Source organism: Nicotiana tomentosiformis, chromosome 1, assembly GCF_000390325.3.
Source record: "Nicotiana tomentosiformis chromosome 1, ASM39032v3, whole genome shotgun sequence".
In the NCBI taxonomy this organism is placed as follows: Eukaryota; Viridiplantae; Streptophyta; class Magnoliopsida; order Solanales; family Solanaceae; genus Nicotiana; species Nicotiana tomentosiformis.
In genome coordinates, this window is record NC_090812.1 from 4423370 (window position 1) to 4442996 (window position 19627).

Sequence of the window (19627 nt, forward strand, 5' to 3'; positions counted from 1 at the left end):
GAAAGACTTGGGAGTTGCTGATTTAATTCTGGGAATTAAGATCCATAAGACTCCTCAAGGTCTGGCATTGTCACAATCTCATTATATTAAGACAGTACTTGAAAAATTCAAGCACTTGGGCTTTAAAGTTGCAAAGACTCCAATTGACATGAATCTTGCATTAGCAAAGAACAAAGGCCAAAGCATATCACAATTGGATTATGCTCGTGTATTGGGATGCTTAATGTATATCATGAATTGTACACGACCAGATATAGCTTGTGCTATAAGTAAACTGAGTCGATATACGAGCAATCCAGGCCAATCTCATTGGATGGCAATGAAACGAGTTTTGGGATATTTAGAACATACCCAGAACTTTGAATTGCACTACAGTAATTTCCCTGCGGTGATTGAGGGATACTGTGATGCAAATTGGATCACCGGTTCAACTGATTCTAAGTCCACGAGTGGATATGTATTCACTATTGGTGGAGGAGCGGTATCTTGGAAGTCGTCCAAACAAACATGTATTGCCCGCTCTACAATGGAGGCTGAATTCATAGCCTTAGATAAAGCCGGTGAAGAAGCTGAATGGCTCCGGAATTTCTTGGAAGACATTCCATTTTGGCCCAAACCGTTGGCACCAATATGCATACATTGTGATAGTCAAGCGGCAATTGGAAGGGCTGGGAGCGTTATGTATAACGGTAAATCTCGTCATATACGACGAAGACATAAAACCGTTAGGCAATTACTCTCTAGAGGAATTATCACGATTGACTATGTAAAGTCAAGTGATAATGTGTCGGATCCACTTACAAAAGGCCTAACTAGAGAGGTAGTTGAGAAATCATCAAGGGGAATGGGGCTATGGCCGAGAACAAGTCATTGTGGCGGTAACTCTACCTAGAAGACTGGAGATCCCAAGATCTAGGTTCAAGGAGATCAAACAAAGTCATTAATGACGGTTCAACATTGTCAAATAAAATTTTAGTCCGTTCTCATGATGAGACAATGTTCAGTACCAAGGATAAAGCATTAAGGCTTTTTAATGATTTCTAAATTTGATACGGGGTATATCAAATAGTGTATCTACAGGATGACACATTTAGGAATCACCTATGTAAGTGTGAAGTGTTAGCCGCTTCAAGGAGAACTTTGTAAGGCCAGTTCTCTACGCACTTATGAAACCAGGCGGTGTTCATGGCTGAAACGAACACAACAATGAGAACCAAAGACGGTTAAGGGTTGATTGTGTGACTTATGGTTGTCTAGGTATACACCAAAGATCGATGGTTCAAAGATATCAAATCTACCGATTGACCGAGTATATCCGACATAAGTTTACTACGGAAAGTTCAAAGGGAAACCTACTTATCCAGATGCGATTAATCCTTACTTGTAAATCACACAGTTTTTCCATGCATACTTCCGTGATATAGCCATTCCTCATTCATGTGGGGGATTGTTGATGTTTTTGTTTTTAAGATGAAATATTCTTAAAATGAGGGTGAATGGAAAATGGAGGGAAAATAAAATTTTGAGTAAAATTTTAAGTTTCCCCCTCTTGATAATGAGACATTGTCCCATATTGGAAGAGTAAGATATTTTTGGTGGGTATATATATAATTGCTCTTCTTGTAGCTCTTAAAGAGTTAAGAAGAAAGCAAGCCTCGCGCCGTCGTCGTCGTCGCTCGCTCGGCTACGGCTACGGCTACGGCTTCGGCTTCGGCTTCGGCTTCGGCTTCGGCTTCGGCTTCGGCTTCGGCTTCGGCTTCGGCTTTGGATTTGGATTTGGATTTGGATTTAGATTTGGATTTGGATTTGGATTTGGTCAAATGATCGATTGATTGATTAATTTTTTGGACCAAATTTATTTGTTAAATAGTAAATATTAACGTAAGATTATCCGCATTTGTAACGGATATTTTCCAATCCGTGTATTGACCATTTGGCAGCCGCCTAATGCTCTTCCCACCATGAAGTGCTTGCTCCACAAACATGAAGTGCTTGCTCCACAAACATGTAATGCTTGCTCCACCATGGAGGGTGGACGTTTGGTCTTCTTCAACATTTTGCTGCTATATATATGTGCAGCAGATGTTGAAGAAAGACACTCAACACACAACACACAATTCGCTCAACAAATTGGCTATACATTTGCACTCCTTCCTCTCAACATTTTCATATGATTTTCTGAGTTTATACTCATTCGTTCTGCATTGTTTTTAACTTCAAACAAAGCAACTGTAAGTGTGATTTGCTACCGAACTTTGTGTTCGCTGAAACACTGGGGTTTGAAGTACCGCTACACCAGTGTGTTATTCGTTCTATCCTGGGAGGAAATAATCCATTACCTTGGGTACTAGGAGGGGATTAAATTCCTTAAGGAAACACTGTGAATTCAGTGGGCTCGAATTATTTACTGTTTTATTACGTAAATTTATATTTTGCAGAATTAGAATTATTATTTACAAATACAGCTATATTGACGGGAAACAACAATCTTTATACGAGCAATCCAGGCCAATCTCATTGGATGGCAATGAAACGAGTTTTGGGATATTTAGAACATACCCAGAACTTTGAATTGCACTACAGTAATTTCCCTGCGGTGATTGAGGGATACTGTGATGCAAATACGTAACACTCCTTAGTTGTCATGATAAGTTTATATACGTCCTCTAAGAAAATATTAATGAGTAATTTTATTAATTTATCCTTATTAATTTTTTAATCTTTGACCACATTAAATTTATTTTCAAGAAATAAGTTAACTGTATTTATGTGTCTCTAAATTTTAGAATATTTAATGCTAAAGTAAAATATTTAATTCTTTTTTGATTGTCTAAAATGATAAGTATCTAGGAGTAAATGGCGACGGAAGAAGTACATTTAACATAATCAGGACTTCGCTATTTAAAGAACTTTAAGAATACTTGAAAACATGTAATAAACCAATCAACATCCCCATTGGAGATACTCAAATCTGAAACCTAAGGGATCAAAGGCTACAATGCCATTGTTTATTGAGTACTTAATAGAGTGACCTACTTACGAATATTGCAATAAATTGGTAATGCAAAATTGTTATTTAGCAGTTTAGTGAATCATTCCCTAATATATTAAAGAACCCTATGAAGCTTGAATAAAGCGTAAATATATGTTTCGAGATAGTAATGAATTGCATGATAAATATTTTAGACGCAGGCTCATTTTTGTTACTCGTTTTCTAGCCAATACACAAATCTTGACATCTTAGTAAGACCCAAGAGTGGAGGAGGAATTCAGTCTGGAATGCAAATGGGGTAGCATTATATTATATGAATATAATTATCTAGATGGGTGAATGAAACAAGCTAGCCAGAGAAAAATAATGAGGAGATGAGAAGGGACAGATAATTTAATTTTTGTTCTCTTATTTTGCAACCAAAAAGAAAAAACTTATAATCTACGTAGTAGAGAGTCTCTTCCTCTCTCTCTATTAATCTATAGGATCATCACTATAGTCATATGAATTTGATTCATCGATTATTGGAGTTTGATCAATGCCAATTGGGTATTGATTCGATTGATCAATCTGAGTAGAATCTTGATTTCCGTCAAAAAGTGGCTCACCCTGGCATAATATATCCGGTGAAGGCGGCGGCGGCGGAGGAGGAATTTGAATGGTATCTGTTTCAGGGAAACCAAAAATGCCCCCAGGGAATCCGAATGGACCGAATCCTAAGAAACCCCCAAATAATTTTCTACTATAACTCCCTTCACCTTTGATTCCGCAAACGAGAGCAACCACAAGAGCAACAACCATTATTAATCTTGCACTCATATTTTCACTGCAAATGTTTCAAAAAAAAAAAAAAACGTTAATGGGTTTAGGAGCTACAATAAACTATGAATTAAATAAATAGTACATTGAAAAAGGCTAAACAATTCTGAAATTACAACACGCGTGCATTTTATATATTCATCTTTCAAGTACATCAACCAAAAATACAAATTATTTCCAGAATATACAAGGAAGAAAAAGTACTAAAATAAATAATGGAAGGAATCAACCTTGGTGTCCATCGGAGGGCTTTATAATTTGTTCTGAAATAAAGAAGGAGAATCAAAATTTAATAACATTGACATTTATATTAGCTATATTAATTAGCATTTAATGGTTAAATTTATAATGAAAAACTGATGTCAGGCAAGGAAATCCACATTTAGACATGAAACGTAAAGCATTTGATCAAATCTGGACCTGCAGGTCGCAGCCATAGTGCTAAATTTAAAATCTCTTAATATACATGATCGGGACACTGACTTCTATGTGAGATTTTAGAGTTCTATTTATAATGAATTTTTATCATTTTATCCGTGCAATATCTTGGGATTAGTAATGTATGAATTGTTTCTTTCGGATATTTAGTCTAAAATATTGAAAATTTGTATACAATATATAATTTGAAATATGTGTGCAAAATGAGAATTTGTTTACAATAATGAGGTTTGTTTTGTCGTAGTGTTTTTAATCCACGTATTACTAATACTTTGTTATTCTACATTTGATCCCCGTATAACTTAAACATAAACTATTATTTATGAAAGAAATAATATTATTTTTCAACCAAATACTGCACTAAATAATGTTAAGTATCTCCTCCTTAGATGAAACGAAACGACGACCTCTTAGCAGATCGTTTGGCAGGTGTGGAAGAGAGTATCATAAATCATTAATATATATATATGTAAGTCCCTGAGAACTATTTTTTCCTTTTTTGTTTCATAAATAAGATTTATTTACTCGGTAGGATAGTCCATAATATAGAGTAAAAAGAGAAAAAAACTATAATATTAAAAAAGTATTAAACAAAGATAAATGTTAATAATTTAAAGGATAAAATAGGTATTTGACCACTTAAAGTTTGAAAAATCTAGTTGAGTGACCTCTTTTTTTTTTTTTTAGTAGATGAGGATTTGACATCGACCCATTGCCTTGTAGATTAATAACCAAACGATAAAGATATAAAGGATGGGGACATTAGAGTACTATAAAAATAGTTAAATGACCTTGTTATAAGCAAAAAAAAAAAGCATAGCTTTACCGGATTATTTCAAATAATTAGGTGGTCATTTGAGTAATTGGTGCATTCATTATTTTGAAAGATTATCAAATTTCATAAATTTAATCACAGATTTATGCAATTTGCTATTTGGTGCTTTTTCAATATGAACTAATCCATACAATAATTGAAATCCAGTAGAGTCAAACGTAAAATTCGAACTTACTAGTGTTATAGATCTCTTAACCACGAAGGAAAACTATATTAATGTTCCACTCAAATCACAGGCGCATTGTATCTACATTTTTCTTCACATTTCATAAATTGAACCTGTTAAATTTCTGAAACTCCATTATAAAAAAATTATGAAACTCCATTATTTCATTTTATTCTTTCTTGTAGAATCAATATCAATTTTCTCCCATTTCGCACAATCTGAAAATGGTAATTTTAGCATTGAACTCATTCACCCCGATTCACCAAAATCACCATTCTATAACCCTGCCTTAAATCAAAGGCAACTAATGATAAACGCTTTACAGCGTTCCATCAATCGGGCAAATCTCTTCACGTCAAATTCTCAACTATCAACTTCTATAATTCCTGATATAAAAGGATTATATCTGACCAAAATTTCAATTGGCACGAAACCAAGTGTCAAACTAGCTGTTGTTGACACAGGTAGTGATATTATATGGATACAATGCCAACCTTGTATCCATTGCTTCCAGCAAAAAACTCCGATTTTTAATCCAAAAAGTTCTTCCACATACAAATCAATTTCTTGCAACTCCACTCGATGCAAGAATCTTCCTGGAAGTTCTTGCGATCTCGCGAAAAATACTTGCTTATATTCTGCCAGGTATAACGATCAGTCGTTCAGTTTTGGTGATTTAGCGACTGAGACATTCACATTTGACGATTCAACAAATATTACTCGTAAAAGGAGATTGTCCCTCTCGAATATAACTTTTGGTTGTGGAAGGAGAAATAATCTCACTATAGGGGATGTTGAACTATCTGGAATTATTGGTCTTGGAGCTTCACCATTTTCACTTGTGTCCCAAATTAAATCTACATTTGGCCGTAGATTTTCATATTGTTTAGTCCCATTCTATCAATTGAATGTGTCCAGCAGATTAAATTTTGGAGAAAAAGCTTTGCTTTCAGGTAAGCAAGTGGTTTCAACACCATTATTCTTAAAACCTCCAAAAGTTTATTATTTCTTGAAATTATTAGGAATTTCCATAGGCAATAAAACCATTGGATTTCATAACTCATCAAAAATTGGTCACGAGGGGAACATTGCCATAGATTCAGGAACTACAATTACTTTCTTACCAACGCAATTATACTTAGAGATGGAAACAATAGTGAAGAATGAAATAAAATTGAAGCCTCTAAGAAGCAATGAAACACAAATTTTGAAGTTGTGTTATCCAGGCTTGGGAGTTTCAGATGTTCCTTTTATAAGATTTCAATTTCAAAGTGCAGGTGTGAAATTGAACGCGATAAATAGTTTTGTTAATATTGGAGATGGCATTGTTTGTCTTGCTTTCGCCCCAACAGAATTTTTGCCTATATTTGGCAATGTAGCACAAACAAACTTCTTGGTTGGGTACGATCTTGACAAGATGATTGTTTCTTTCGAACCCACAAATTGCGCCTAATTATGACAAGGTTGTTTGTATCATGTGGATGTTCGATATCCAACGTATATTATTTGAGCTTCAAATATTGATTTGTTATTTTATTTCTTCTTCTTTATTTGTTTTGTTGAGCATCATTTTGTGGTTCTTCTTTTGATGTTCTGACTTGATATATGTTAAAAGATTATTACAAGTGTTGTGATTTGAGTTACCAGGAAATTAAAGTTCTTACTCGTTTTAGAAAAACGTGTTTAGTATCGTGGTGGCTGTAAAGTTTTAGGAGAATTCCACGTGTGTTATTACAGTAAGAATTGACCATCAAATACTGTTATTACTACAGTAATTAACAGGAAGAGAAACACAAAAAGAGAGAGAGAAATAAAATATTTCGGTGCTACAGCTGATTTTTTGACTCCGGTAACAGAACTTTGGGAAAAAAGCTTCGCGCTAGAACTTTAAAATTCACTTGCCAAGATTTTCTTGATGCTAGAATTTTAAAGCACGCAGTAGTTATGGTGATTGTAAGAATTTTACTGTAAATCTTGACGGATCACCATAAATTTTGGTGCTTCAAAATTTTGGCGATAGTTAGAATTCCTAGTGTTCCAAAATTCTGGCGAGTGCTTCGAAACAGTGCCTTAATTTCTGACACGAGACTATTTTTCTAAAACTGGTCAAAATATAATCAATGGATAAAAAAGGTCCACCAAGGTAATTTTTAATCTTCTGCATACGTTACTTACAATCATTTCTTAGTCAAATTCATGTTTTGAAAGCTTTTAATCTACTTACAATCATTACAAAAAAGGTCCTTCCCTCTTCTCATCCGTCTTCCATCTTTTGCTATTCAATTTTTGCTTCTGCTGTTTTTGGGATGAGATGGTATTTTTGTCCGATTAATATTCATTAAACCTAACCGAGGCTATTTTTAAGACTTTTTTGACTTGGGGCAAAAAATCAATAGTGACATGAAAGTGTCCTATTTCTGTTATTCACCCCTCACCTATTGTGATTTGTGACATATTCTCCGGGTTAATTTCACCGAAGGTCATCCAACTTATTATTTATTTCACAAAAGTCACTTATATATTTTTCATCACTTAAAAGTCACTCAACTTTACCTTTGTAACTTAAAAGTCATTCTAGTTCAAAACTTATAAAATATTCAATAAAAAATATGACATGGCATTACATTTAATTAAAAAATCTAACAATAATGCCAAATAAACTTAAATAGACCATATCTAAGTTAGACCAATTTCTTCCTCAGTCCGATTTCAGTCGGTTTTTTGAATATTAGTTTTAATTTATTTTATATGAAAAACCGACCAATAATGCCATATTAGTTTTTTTGGCGCAAAAATGTGGGAAACTATTTTAGAATCCCGCGAAATTTATTTTTTAAGAAACCGACCGAAATCGATCGGTTTTTCATATAAAATAAATTAAAACTAATATTTAAAAAATCGACTGAAATCGGGATGAGAAAAAAATGGGTCTAACTTAGATATGGTCTATTTGAGCTTATGTGGCATTATTGTTAGATTTTTTAATTAAATGTAATGCCATGTCATATTTTTTATTGGATTTTTTTTTATAATTTTTGAACTAGAATGACTTTAAGTTACAAAGTTAAAGTTGAGTGACTTTTAAGTGACGAAAAATAGATAAGTGACTTTTGTGAATTAAATTATAAGTTTGATAACTATGAGTGAAATTAACCCCATATTCTCTATGCGATTGCGGTTTGCACCAGAATAATTCAGGCACCGTCGCTCTTTAAGTCCAAAACTAATTCAAACATTATCCAAACCCTTTGAGACTCGACCCAAACCATTATTCCAACGTCATAAATAGTGATATCAACTTATGAGCATGCTCAAAATATAAATTGGAATGCAAATACACAAAATGAAAGGCGGACTCTACTTTTTTACTTGCTTTTATTTCATCTCATTATAATCATATATATAAATATCATCATATATAGCATATTTGATTGCCTTTAGTTCTTATCTATTACATGCTAGCTTGTTGAGTGATCGTACATATATCACCTTCTCACTAGGAATAGTAAGATAAGATCTATCCCCTTTATTTATACTTTTATTTTGAGGTGATTTATAATTAATAATAAAAGTTGTTATAGGTATCATGTCTTGGTGGTATTAATAAAGAAGATTACTGAACTATAATGTTTTGGATTTAATCCTCTAGACATGTACATTTCGATGGTACATTGGTTCGATAGAGTTCTAAAAAATGCACTTTGGCTACACAATATAATTTTAATTGTGAATGTAACCTATTCGATATAACTGCAAGCTGATATATAAGATTTTTAGAAATGCAATGTTCATTGCTGAGAGGTGGATATACTGTCATCTTAGGTTTTTAACAACATTGTAACATAAATTATTAGCTATGACTATGAGTATGACATACTGTTATGGTCTGTAACTATAATCATCCCACAACTAATTAATTTTCAGTAGACTACCAATATTTGTTATAGCATACTATCAGGCAATAAATAAGTATATGTTGTTAATTAGCTATAAATGGAATTGGCTGTGATAGGCCTATTTCTAGCAATGGAACCTAGCTATTTGCTAGCCCTTAGTATATTGTATTTAAGAATCTTAAATGAACATTGATGAACCTAAAGCTTTCCCAATATTCCTCTATGATTTTAAAATTTTGTGGTCTGCTCGTGACTGGTTTTCCTCTCACAGGAAAACAGTAAAAAGGAAAAGAAAGGATATGTGATTATTTGCAAGTGAAGGAGTGATAGAATGTGTAACAGATTTGGTTTAATGGAAGGATGGGGTGGCATAGAATTAATTTACAAGGAACGAAATTGTAAAAGACCGATATAATTTTAATTTGAAATCATTTATTAATTACATCTATATGGATGTGTGTCTCTGATAAAAAGAGAGATCTCACTGTTGTCGATTTTAAAGTTCTATTTATAATGAATTCGTCTAGTTTTATTTTCAGATTAATAATGCCCTTGGACTTTAGTCAAGCTAGGGCATCGAAAAGTTTAGGCACGTGACTTCTTAATGTTCGTGTGTGCGCGCACGCGTGTGTATCAAAAGGTTAATATAATGTGACTAGTCACTTAGATCAAAATTACTTTGTAGAGGATAAATCTAATTTTCCAGAAGACATAATCAAGGATGAATTCTTCATTGGTCATAATGTTGTAAATCAAAGGGGCTTAAATCTCTTTCTATGGATTTGATTAATCAGTTACAGAAATCAAACGAAATCCATTGTATAGATGCGAATTTGATTGATCATGTATGGGAATCAAACTAATGTCAAAATGGATATTGATTCGATTGATCAGTGTATACGGTAGAAACCGAGCACATATGTTGCATGATAAATCGGGGATGAAACATAATGGATTGGAAATCGACCCTGGATTCCATCGAACCTAGGCACGAGGTTAGAGCATGCGTCTTCAAGATTGTCGAGTTCGTGCCCCCGAAACTGTCCCCGACTCCGAATTAGCTCGAGAAAACATTATAGAACCAAAATAATGGAATGCCTAAATATCCGTTACCGGTCGGATATCACGACGGGGATCTCGGCATGTATCAATGAAATCGATTAATTAGCAAATCATGAGATTTTTTACTTTATATAGAATTGTACATAGGGTAGGACTCCTCTACTATATAGGAGGGGGGAGGGGGTCTGATTATTTGTAAAGGACATTGTAACACGCATCTCAAAGCAATAAACTGTCATTTTCTAGTTATTATTATCTCATTACTCTGTTCCGGCACCGATTGCAACATTTTTGACTCGAGGGTGATCAACCTTCAAGGCCAAGATTGTTCAACTTGTGTGGTTTGCATTTACTTTTCTTATCATTAATTTCAATTGTAATCTGATTTCTCAATTTGTATCAAGTTAGATCATGTATCCTTAAAATCGCGTATAAATTCAATTGTTATCCAATTTTGAGGGTAAATAGTTTGGCGCCCACCGTAGGGCTAAGGATAATAGTGGTTAATTGATACAAATCTCCATAACACACACTGCTTTACACTTGCTCTTTGGAGTGTCTTTGACTCCAGGCTAAAATGCAAAAATGTCAAACTCTCAATTAGCACCTCTGCATGTTGACAACGAGTCTGGTCACTAAGGTGACAATAACCACATAGCGCCTGGTAACGAGATACCACTTGCTGATCCCGCTGGAATTCCAATCGCAGATCCTATTGATGCTAATTCGCATGTGGCTATCGATGCAAACTTACCTACCCACCCCCAAAATAACGTTCGTGGTGTAGCCCGATTGGCAACTCAAAACACGCAAAACGTTGAAGGAGACGGGATCAGTCTACGAGTGATCTTCGAAATGTTGCAGGCTCAACAATCGGTGATAGTTTAGCTATAGAACCAAAGCCATTTACCGAGCAGGGTTGAGCCCGACCCTTCCCGGGAAGTCATTCGCAGGGATGAATCGGTTGTCAGAAAGGTCGAACGAACCCAAATCGGGGGCTAGCCCTGAGATCATAAAGATGCTCGAGGAGCTGACAAAACGGATAGAATCGGGGGAGAAGAAGATTGAGGCTAACGACAAAAAGGTGAAAACCTACAATTTTAGGGTAGACCAAATCCCAGGATCACCTTCGATATTGAAAGGCCTGGATTCCAAGAAGTTCGTGCAAAAACCTTTCCTACCGAAAGCGGCTCCGAAGACGATCCCTAAGAAATTCCGTATGCCCGAAATACCCAAGTATAATGGAACGACCGACCAAACGAGCATGTAACCTCTTATACATGTGCTATCAAAGGGAACGACTTGGAAGACGACGAGATCGAGTCTGTTCTGTTGAAAATATTTGGGGAGACCTTATCAAAGGGAGCTATGATATGGTATCACAACTTACCTCCTAATTCTATTGATTCATTTGCTATGCTTGCAGATTCTTTCGTAAAAGCACACGCAGGTGCCATCAAGGTCGAGACTAGGAAATCAAACCTTTTCAAAGTCAAACAGAAGGATAACGAGATGCTCAAGGAGTTTGTGTCCCGGTTTCAAATGGAACGAATAGATCTTTTACCGTTCGCTGATGATTGGGTCGTTTAAGCTTTCACTCAGGGACTTAATATTTGAAGCTCAGTGGCTTCACAGCAGCTGAAGCAGAACATAATAGAATACCAGGCTGTTATATGGGCCGACGTGCATAACAGGTATCAGTGAAAATCAGAGTCAAAAATGATCAACTCGGGGCCCCTTCGGGGTCTGTCTATCCAGTCAGAACCTTCGACAGAGTCAAGAGAGAGATCGATCGTGAACCGAGGCCAAATAGGGATCGGTATCAGCCATATAACGGGGATCAGAGAAGCAGCGGGTCCGAGCGAAACTGCATGATAAACGAAAGGAGAAATGACCGAGGTCAAAGTAGCCGGGGACTAATGACCAAAAATGGCTTCGACAGGTCCATCGGGGTTTAAAGACGCACAAAGGCTATCAGAATACAACTTTAATGTCGATGTTGCCGCCATTGTATCAGCTATCGGGCACATCAAAGATACCAAATGGCCTCGACCTCTACAGTACAATCCAACCCAAATGGATCCTAACCAGATGTGCAAATATCATGGCACTTACGATTACATAACGGAAGATTGTCGACATCTGAGAGGAAGTAACTCGTCTATTCAACAATGGGCACCTTCGAGAATTATTGAGCGACCAAGCCAAATCATTTCAGGAACAGGGATTCTAACAAACAGGTAGAACAAGAAGAACCTCAACACGCCATCAACATGATCATTAGCGGGGTTGATATCCTATAGGGACCTATGTTGAAATGCACCAAAGTATCCATCACTAGGGAGAAACGAACTCAAGATTACATACCGGAAGGAACTTTATCTTTCAACGACGAGGATGCAGAAGAGATCGTGCAGCCTCACAATGATGCACTACTAATATCTGTACTCATAAATAAAATTCGGGTTAAGCATGTGTTAATTGATCCAGGTAGCTCGGCCAACATCATTCGATCAAGGGTCGTGGAGAAGCTCGATCCACAAGACTAAATCGTGCCTACAGTTCGAGTTCTAAACGGATTCAACATGGCGTGTGAGACCACTAATGGCAAAATAATGTTACTGGTAAACACCGTCGGGACCATCCATGAGACTAAATTTTATGTGATCGAAGGGGACATGAGGTACAACGCTCTATTCGGAAGGCCATGGATCCACAACATGAGGGCAGTGCCTTCAACACTGCTTTAAGCATTGAAATTCCCAACACAAGGCTGAGTTAAAATAGTCTATGGTGAACAACCGGCCGCAAAGGAAATGTTCGCGGTCGAGAAGGTGATACCAGTGTCTACAGTTTCAATATCGAAGGGCCCAAACCAGATGGTAAAAAACGGGGCCAAATAGCAATCACTGATACCATTTTCGGCAGATTCGGACGAACAAAAGGAAGTCAAGGATGATGATTATGGGGTTCCCAAATCTTTTATAGCCCCCGATGATTCCGACGCCACTAAGTCGATAGTGAGGAACTGGAACAAGTCATATTGCGAGAAAGCTTGCCCGATCGAAAGGTATACCTGGGCACGGGGCTAAGCTTCGAGTTTAGGGAAAAACTCATTCAATTTCTTATAACTAACGAAGATTGTTTCGCTTGGTTCCACCTCGATATGACAGGTATCCCACCGGAGATAACCACTCACAAGCTGAGCCTGGACCTGAAGTTTCATCCAGTTAAACAGAAGAGGAGACCCCAGTCCGAGATCAAGCATGCTTTCATCAAGGATGAGGTATCTAAACTTCTTAAAATAGGGTATATTCGGGAGGGCAAATACCCGGATTGGTTAGCAAATGTAGTGGTAGCCCCTAAAAAAGGGAATAAACTGAGAATATATGTAGACTGCAAAGATTTGAATAAAGCATGCCCCAAAGACTCTTTTACTTTGCCCAACATCGACCGTATGATCGATGCCATGGCCGGCCACGAAACCCTCAATTTTCTCGACGCTTATTCCGGGTACAACCAAATACAGATGGACCCGGGTGATTTAGAAAAAACTTCCTTCATCACTAAATACGGCACATACTGTTATAACGTAATGCCGTTTGGATTAAAAAATGTTGGTGCCATATACCAATGCTTAGTAAATCGGATGTTCGAGGAACAAATAGGAAAATCAATGGAGGTTTACATTGACGATATGTTAGTTAAGTCCTTGCGAGCAGAGGACCATTTAAAAAATTTGCAGGGAACCTTCAACACACTGAAGCAGTACAACAAGAAGCTGAACCCAGAAAAATATGCGTTTGGAGTGGGGTCGGGTAAGTTCCTCATATTCATGGTATCCAATCGAGGAATCGAGATTATTCCCGATAAAATCAAAGCCATCAAAGATATCACGGTCGTGGACAACGTAAAGGCCATGCAAAGGTTAACCGGACGACTAGCCGCCCTGGAGCGATTTATTTTGAGGTCGTCTGACAAGAGCCACCAATTCTTCATACTGTTGAAAAAGAAGAACAACTTCTCTTCGACCTCGGAATGCCAACGAGCTTTAGAGGAACTCAAGAGGTATTTATCGAGCCCTCCCTTGCTTCACACACCGAAGACATACGAGCAACTGTATTTGTACTTGGCGGTCTCTGAGATAGTGGTAAGTGGAGTCCTAGTTCGGGAAGAGCAAGGTACATAATTTCCAATTTACTATGTTAGTAGGACCTTAGGTGAGGCCTAAACTAGATACTCTCACCTGGAAAAACCGACGCTCACTTTGCTAAGCGCCTCTAGGAAGCTAAAACCATACTTCCAATGTCACCCCATATGTGTCGTAACTACTTACCCATTGAGGAACATTATGCATAAGCCCGAACTCTCGGGTCGATTGACCAAATGGGCCGTAGAACTAAGTGGGTACGATATTGAGCATCAACCTAGGACTGCCATTAAGTCTCAAATTTTGGCAGACTTTGTGGCCGACTTTACACCGGCCCTAATACTCGAGGTCGAAAGAGAGTAATTGGTTAACTTAGGAACTTTCTCGGGAATCTGGACCCTCTTCACGGATGGCGCCTCAAACGCAAAAGGGTCCGGACTTGGCATCGTACTAAAACCACCAACATATAATATAATTAGACAATCTATTAAGACTGTGAAATTGACTAACAACGAGGCCGAATATGAGGCCATGATTACAGGCCTTGAATTAGCCAAGAGCTTAAGAGCGGAGGTGATCGAAGCCAAGTGCGACTCCCTCCTCGTGGTAAACCAAGGCAATGGAACATTCGAGGTCAGAGAAGAACGAATGCAAAGATACTTGGACACATTACAAGTGACATTACATCGGTTCAAAGAATGGACTTTGCAACACGTACCTCGAGATCAAAACAGCGAGGCCGATGCCCTCGCTAACTTGGGGTCGTTGGTCGAAGATGACGAGTTTAACTCGGGAGAAGTCGTACAACCTATGAGATTGGTGGTGGACGAAGGCCACACCGAGATCAACTCGACGAGCCTAACTTGAGACTAGAGGAATAAATACGTGAAATATCTCAGGTCCGGTAAACTGCCTCAAATCTAAAAGAGTCGAGGGCCCCGCGTACAAAAGCGGCTCGATTTAGCCTGTCCGAGGATGAAACCTTATTCAGAAGAACATTTGATGGCCCACTCGCAATATGTCTAGGGCCGGGGGATACTGAGTATGTTTTGAGGGAAATCCACGAAGGTACCTGTGGAAATCATTCCGGCACCGAATTGATGGTTCGAAAAATCATCAGAGCCGGTTATTACTGGATTGACATGGAAAAAGACGCAAAGGAGTTCGTTCGAAAATATGATGAATGCCAAAGACACGATCTGACGATCCATCAACCCGGGGAGCTGTTGCACTCGGTGTTATCTCCATGGCCATTCATGAAGTGGGGAATGGACATTGTTGGCCCCCTTCCTCGGGTACCAGGTAAGGCTTAATTTATATTGTTTGTGACTGATTATTTTGCTAAGTGGGTGGAAGCCCAGGCATATGAGAAGGTCAGAGAGAAGTAGGTCATCGATTTCATTTGGGACCATAACATATGCTGATTCGAAATGCCAGCCGAGATCGTATGCGGTAATGGGAAATAATTCATCGGAAGCAAAGTAACCAAATTCCTCGAAGATCACAAGATCAAAAGGATCTTATTGACACCCTATCACCCTAGTGGGAATGGACAAGCTGAATATACCAACAAAACCATAATCCAAAACCTTAAAAAGAGGTTAACCAACGCCAAAAGAAGATGGAAAGAAATATTACCTGAAGTCTTGTAGGCATATTGTACAACCTCGAAGTCCAGTACCGGAGCTACCTCATTTTTTGGTTTATGGCACCGAAGTTTTGATACGGGTCGAGGTTAGGGAACCAAGTATCAGATTCTGATATGCGACAAGGGAATAGAACGACAAAGCTATGAGTACAAACCTGGAGCTATTAGATGAAAAATGCGAGGCCACCCTTGTTTGGTTGGCCGCCCAAAAACAGCGGATCTAAAGATATTATAATCGAAGGGTCAACCTTAGACACTTCAATACCGGGGAATTGGTACTAAGAAAGGTCACGCTAAATACCTGAAACCCGAACAAAGGGAAATTGGGGCCGAATTGGGAAGGACAGTACCAAATTATCGAGATCACCGGGAAAGGATCCTACAAGCTCGGAACAATGAACGATGAGTTACTACCAAACAACTGGAATGTAACTCACCTGGAACGATATTACTGCTAAGGTACGATCCCATCCATTTTCTTTTACTTATATTTTGGACCAACTCTTGCAAGTGATCGATAAGGAAAAGTACGGGATTTTAGGTCGGAAAGCATGCGTTGCACTCTTTTTTCCTTGAACCAGTTTTGTCCCAAATGGGTTTTTCGGCAAGGTTTTTAACGAGGCAATAAGTAAATCGTGATATCATAGAATCGAAGGCTGGCAGTGAACCGGTGACAGTGATCAAAATAGTATTCGAGGTCACTCTTCTATCAACCTCAAACACTAGAGGGCATTACCCTACGATATCGACTGTAGCATGGAGAGAGATTTCAGGATTGAAGGGTCTCGATCGATAGGATTAAATAAGGGTCAAACAGTTAAATGAATCGTGCCCACATAGACTGCTCGAACCCTGACACAAAGCATGCACACATACATCATTATTATGCACAAGAATAAAGAGAAGTCTCTTCCTTGCAAACATCTTGTCTTTTAAAATCTTTTCATTTACATTTCTAAAGGAATTCCCCGCTACTGATCCCCTAAAGGAAACGTTCCCATAGGCCACCTTAACCGGAGTTTGAATAATCACTCTCTCACTCGGGGACTGCCGTCCGAAAACAAACTCGGATAGTCCATGCTATTAGACCTCGAGGGTATAAGACCTATTAGGCAACCCCCGAATTTTATAGGCTAAGGCCACCCCCACTTGGGGATTGCCTTCTTAGGTAGCCCCGGATAACTCGGGATAATAATATTAACACGGGACAACACCCAAACTATAAAGGCTACGTCCATATAAACACGGCTCGGAGACGTCCGAGGCCCGTAACAAAAACAACAAGGCCTTAAAATTTCTTAACCGGTTCCAAAGTCTACCCTCGACAGACTATGACTTAAAAAAGTCTAAGTACTTTGTGGAAAGAAAACTTTCGGTCACACCGAACCCCCACGATGCCTTAAAATGAAATAGTTGAAGGCAAGGTTTCTTTGAGTCTTTTTTTCTATGTCAAGGCACTTAGATCTTTGCAAATAAAAATAACAAGGCAAAGGGAAAACTTAAAAGCTGTTGAAGGGAAAAGACCTTATATTGATAATCAAAAATTTCTTTTACAAGGGCCGAACTGTCCGATGAAAATCTTTACAAGGGCCAAAAACGGCCTTAACAAAAAGATGGTACAAAAAACAAAATGCAAAGATGCCTAAAAAGATCCTAAACGGCCTAATCTTCATCGGGGGCCACATCATCATCTATGGGGTCTTCGCCACCATCGGACTAAACTGACTCTTTAGACCCCTCGAAATCTTCCTCAAGGTAAGCAAGCTTCCTGGACTTGGCTTCGTATATCTTGGTTGTCTTGATTTTAGCCAATAAGTCAAAATTCTGAGCATGGACTCCCTCGAGGGCCTCCCTTCGAGATTGCCACTTCGCATCCTTCACTATGTATTTTGTTTGGTCCTGAATCGCCTCGGCATTAGCCTTGTGCTGATCCACCTTATCATCGGCCTTGGCCCTTACTACGACAACCTCTAACTTGGTCGCCTCAAGCTCTTTGACCAGATTCTCTTGACCGGAGACAACCGAGTTCAGCTGAGATTGGAGCCCTTCGGTATTTTTGGCCTGCACCAAGTTTTTCTCCTTTACAGTCCGAAGCTGAACCTCAGCCGAATTCAACTGTGCCCGGGCAGTCTCCTTCTCCGAGGCCTGGCAATCCATATTCTTCTTCCATTCTTCGACATCGACTCTGACCGTATCCACCTCCCCCTGGAGCTGCTCAATCTGGTCAAGCTTCTTTTGAACCTGCGGGTTCGAATCGTTAGCCATTATGTCTGACTCATTATCACTAACTTTAAAAACTCTTCTTACCTTCTCGACTAGGTCGGCATTCTCCTTCTGAGCCGCTTCTAGCTCAGCTTGGGATTTCTCACTAAGAAGCTTGTAAGCATCCTTCTTCTCAGTAAGCTCCCGAGTCTTGACCTCTTGACGTTTGAACTCTTCCAGGTATCGGAGAAAAGCCTCATGATGAAGTACCGAGGCATGCAAGCACAAAGAAAAATGTTACGATTATTTATGACTAAATCTAAGAACATAATAAAGGGACATTTGAAGTTATCCGATTCAATGCATGTTGAGCTTCGTTGAACAGGTAGGGCGCTTCCACCTCATTCATTTTGGCCTAATCCTCTTCGGTCACCAAGCACCGAAGGTAATCGGCAATTCCTATGGGGTAGAGAGAACCCGGGCATCCTCCAGAATGTACATAAAGATTGCTCACTTCCGGGTAGGATCAGCATTAGGAGCTGGGAACCGGTTCACTAATTTTGGGCTCGAAGAAGACCCGCCCGCTCCCGGAGATAGTATCTTCTTCGGTACTGGTAAGTTACCCAACCCGGTGACATCTTCCGAGGCGGTAGAATCCAAGCCATCGAATAAGTTGTGAAAAGAATATGCTGCTCCTTGGGGCCCCTCACTGAGGAAACCTTTTAGTGTCTGAGCCTTGTTTATCATAGAATCAGTAAACAAGGGCGACCCGGAGAGATCTATCACCCAAGTGCATCTTTCGGTATATTATCTTATGATTGGGGAGTACCGGCCATGGTTTCTTTGTCAACCTCCTCAGTTCGGGTCAAAACAGCCTCGACCCTCCCTAGTTCGGAGGCTTCGGCCATTGTTTCTTCGTCAGCCTCCCTGGTTTGAGGCAGTTCGGAACCGCTTCTCACACAGGCCACCAAGTTAGAATCTTCTTCTTCTTCTTCTTCTTCTTCTTCTTCTTCAGACTCATCCCTCAACCGATGAAGTGAGTCCGATGTGAGTTCTCTTGTGCTTGTATTTTCTTTAGGTTTGTGCGCCAGCCGCTTTCTCGTTTTCTTTTTTTCGTGGCTCGAGGAACTCAGATCTTTTCTTATTTTCTTATTTTTATCCTGTTTCGGAGCAAAGGGCTAGGTGAATATGTCATCATTACCTAACGGAGGCCTCATCTCAATATCTTTTGATAAACCTGCAAAAGGAAAGTAAAACAAGTTAGAGATCGACAGCGTAAAAATGAGGTCGAATTTAACTTAAAGAAAACTTTCACCATGAGAACGGGCCTCCCAACGTCCCTTCGAAAGTTCGTGCCGCACACGCTCGGAGCAGGGCTTTTGCAACACGATGCCCTCAACCCACTCCTTGAGTCGAGGT

General features: G+C 38.7%; 1 protein-coding gene across 1 annotated transcript; it reads left to right on the forward strand.

Moving 5' to 3' along the window:
• The first annotated feature begins 5557 nt into the window (after nt 1-5557).
• LOC104086644 (aspartic proteinase CDR1-like) lies at nt 5558-6703 on the forward strand. Its single transcript, XM_070181818.1, has 2 exons — nt 5558-6203; nt 6528-6703. Exons 1-2 carry the CDS (start codon nt 5558-5560, stop codon nt 6701-6703), a joined length of 822 nt encoding a protein of 273 aa, XP_070037919.1.
• Nucleotides 6704-19627: the final 12924 nt, after the last annotated feature.

Coding starts and splice junctions, on each gene's coding strand:
- LOC104086644 (XM_070181818.1), top strand. CDS start 5,558: ATGATAAACGCTTTACAGCGTTCCATCAATCGGGCAAATCTCTTCACG. Junction 6,204..6,527: donor AGAAAAAGCTTTGCTTTCAG/GTAAGCAAGTGG, acceptor TTCAAAGTGCAG/GTGTGAAATTGAACGCGATA.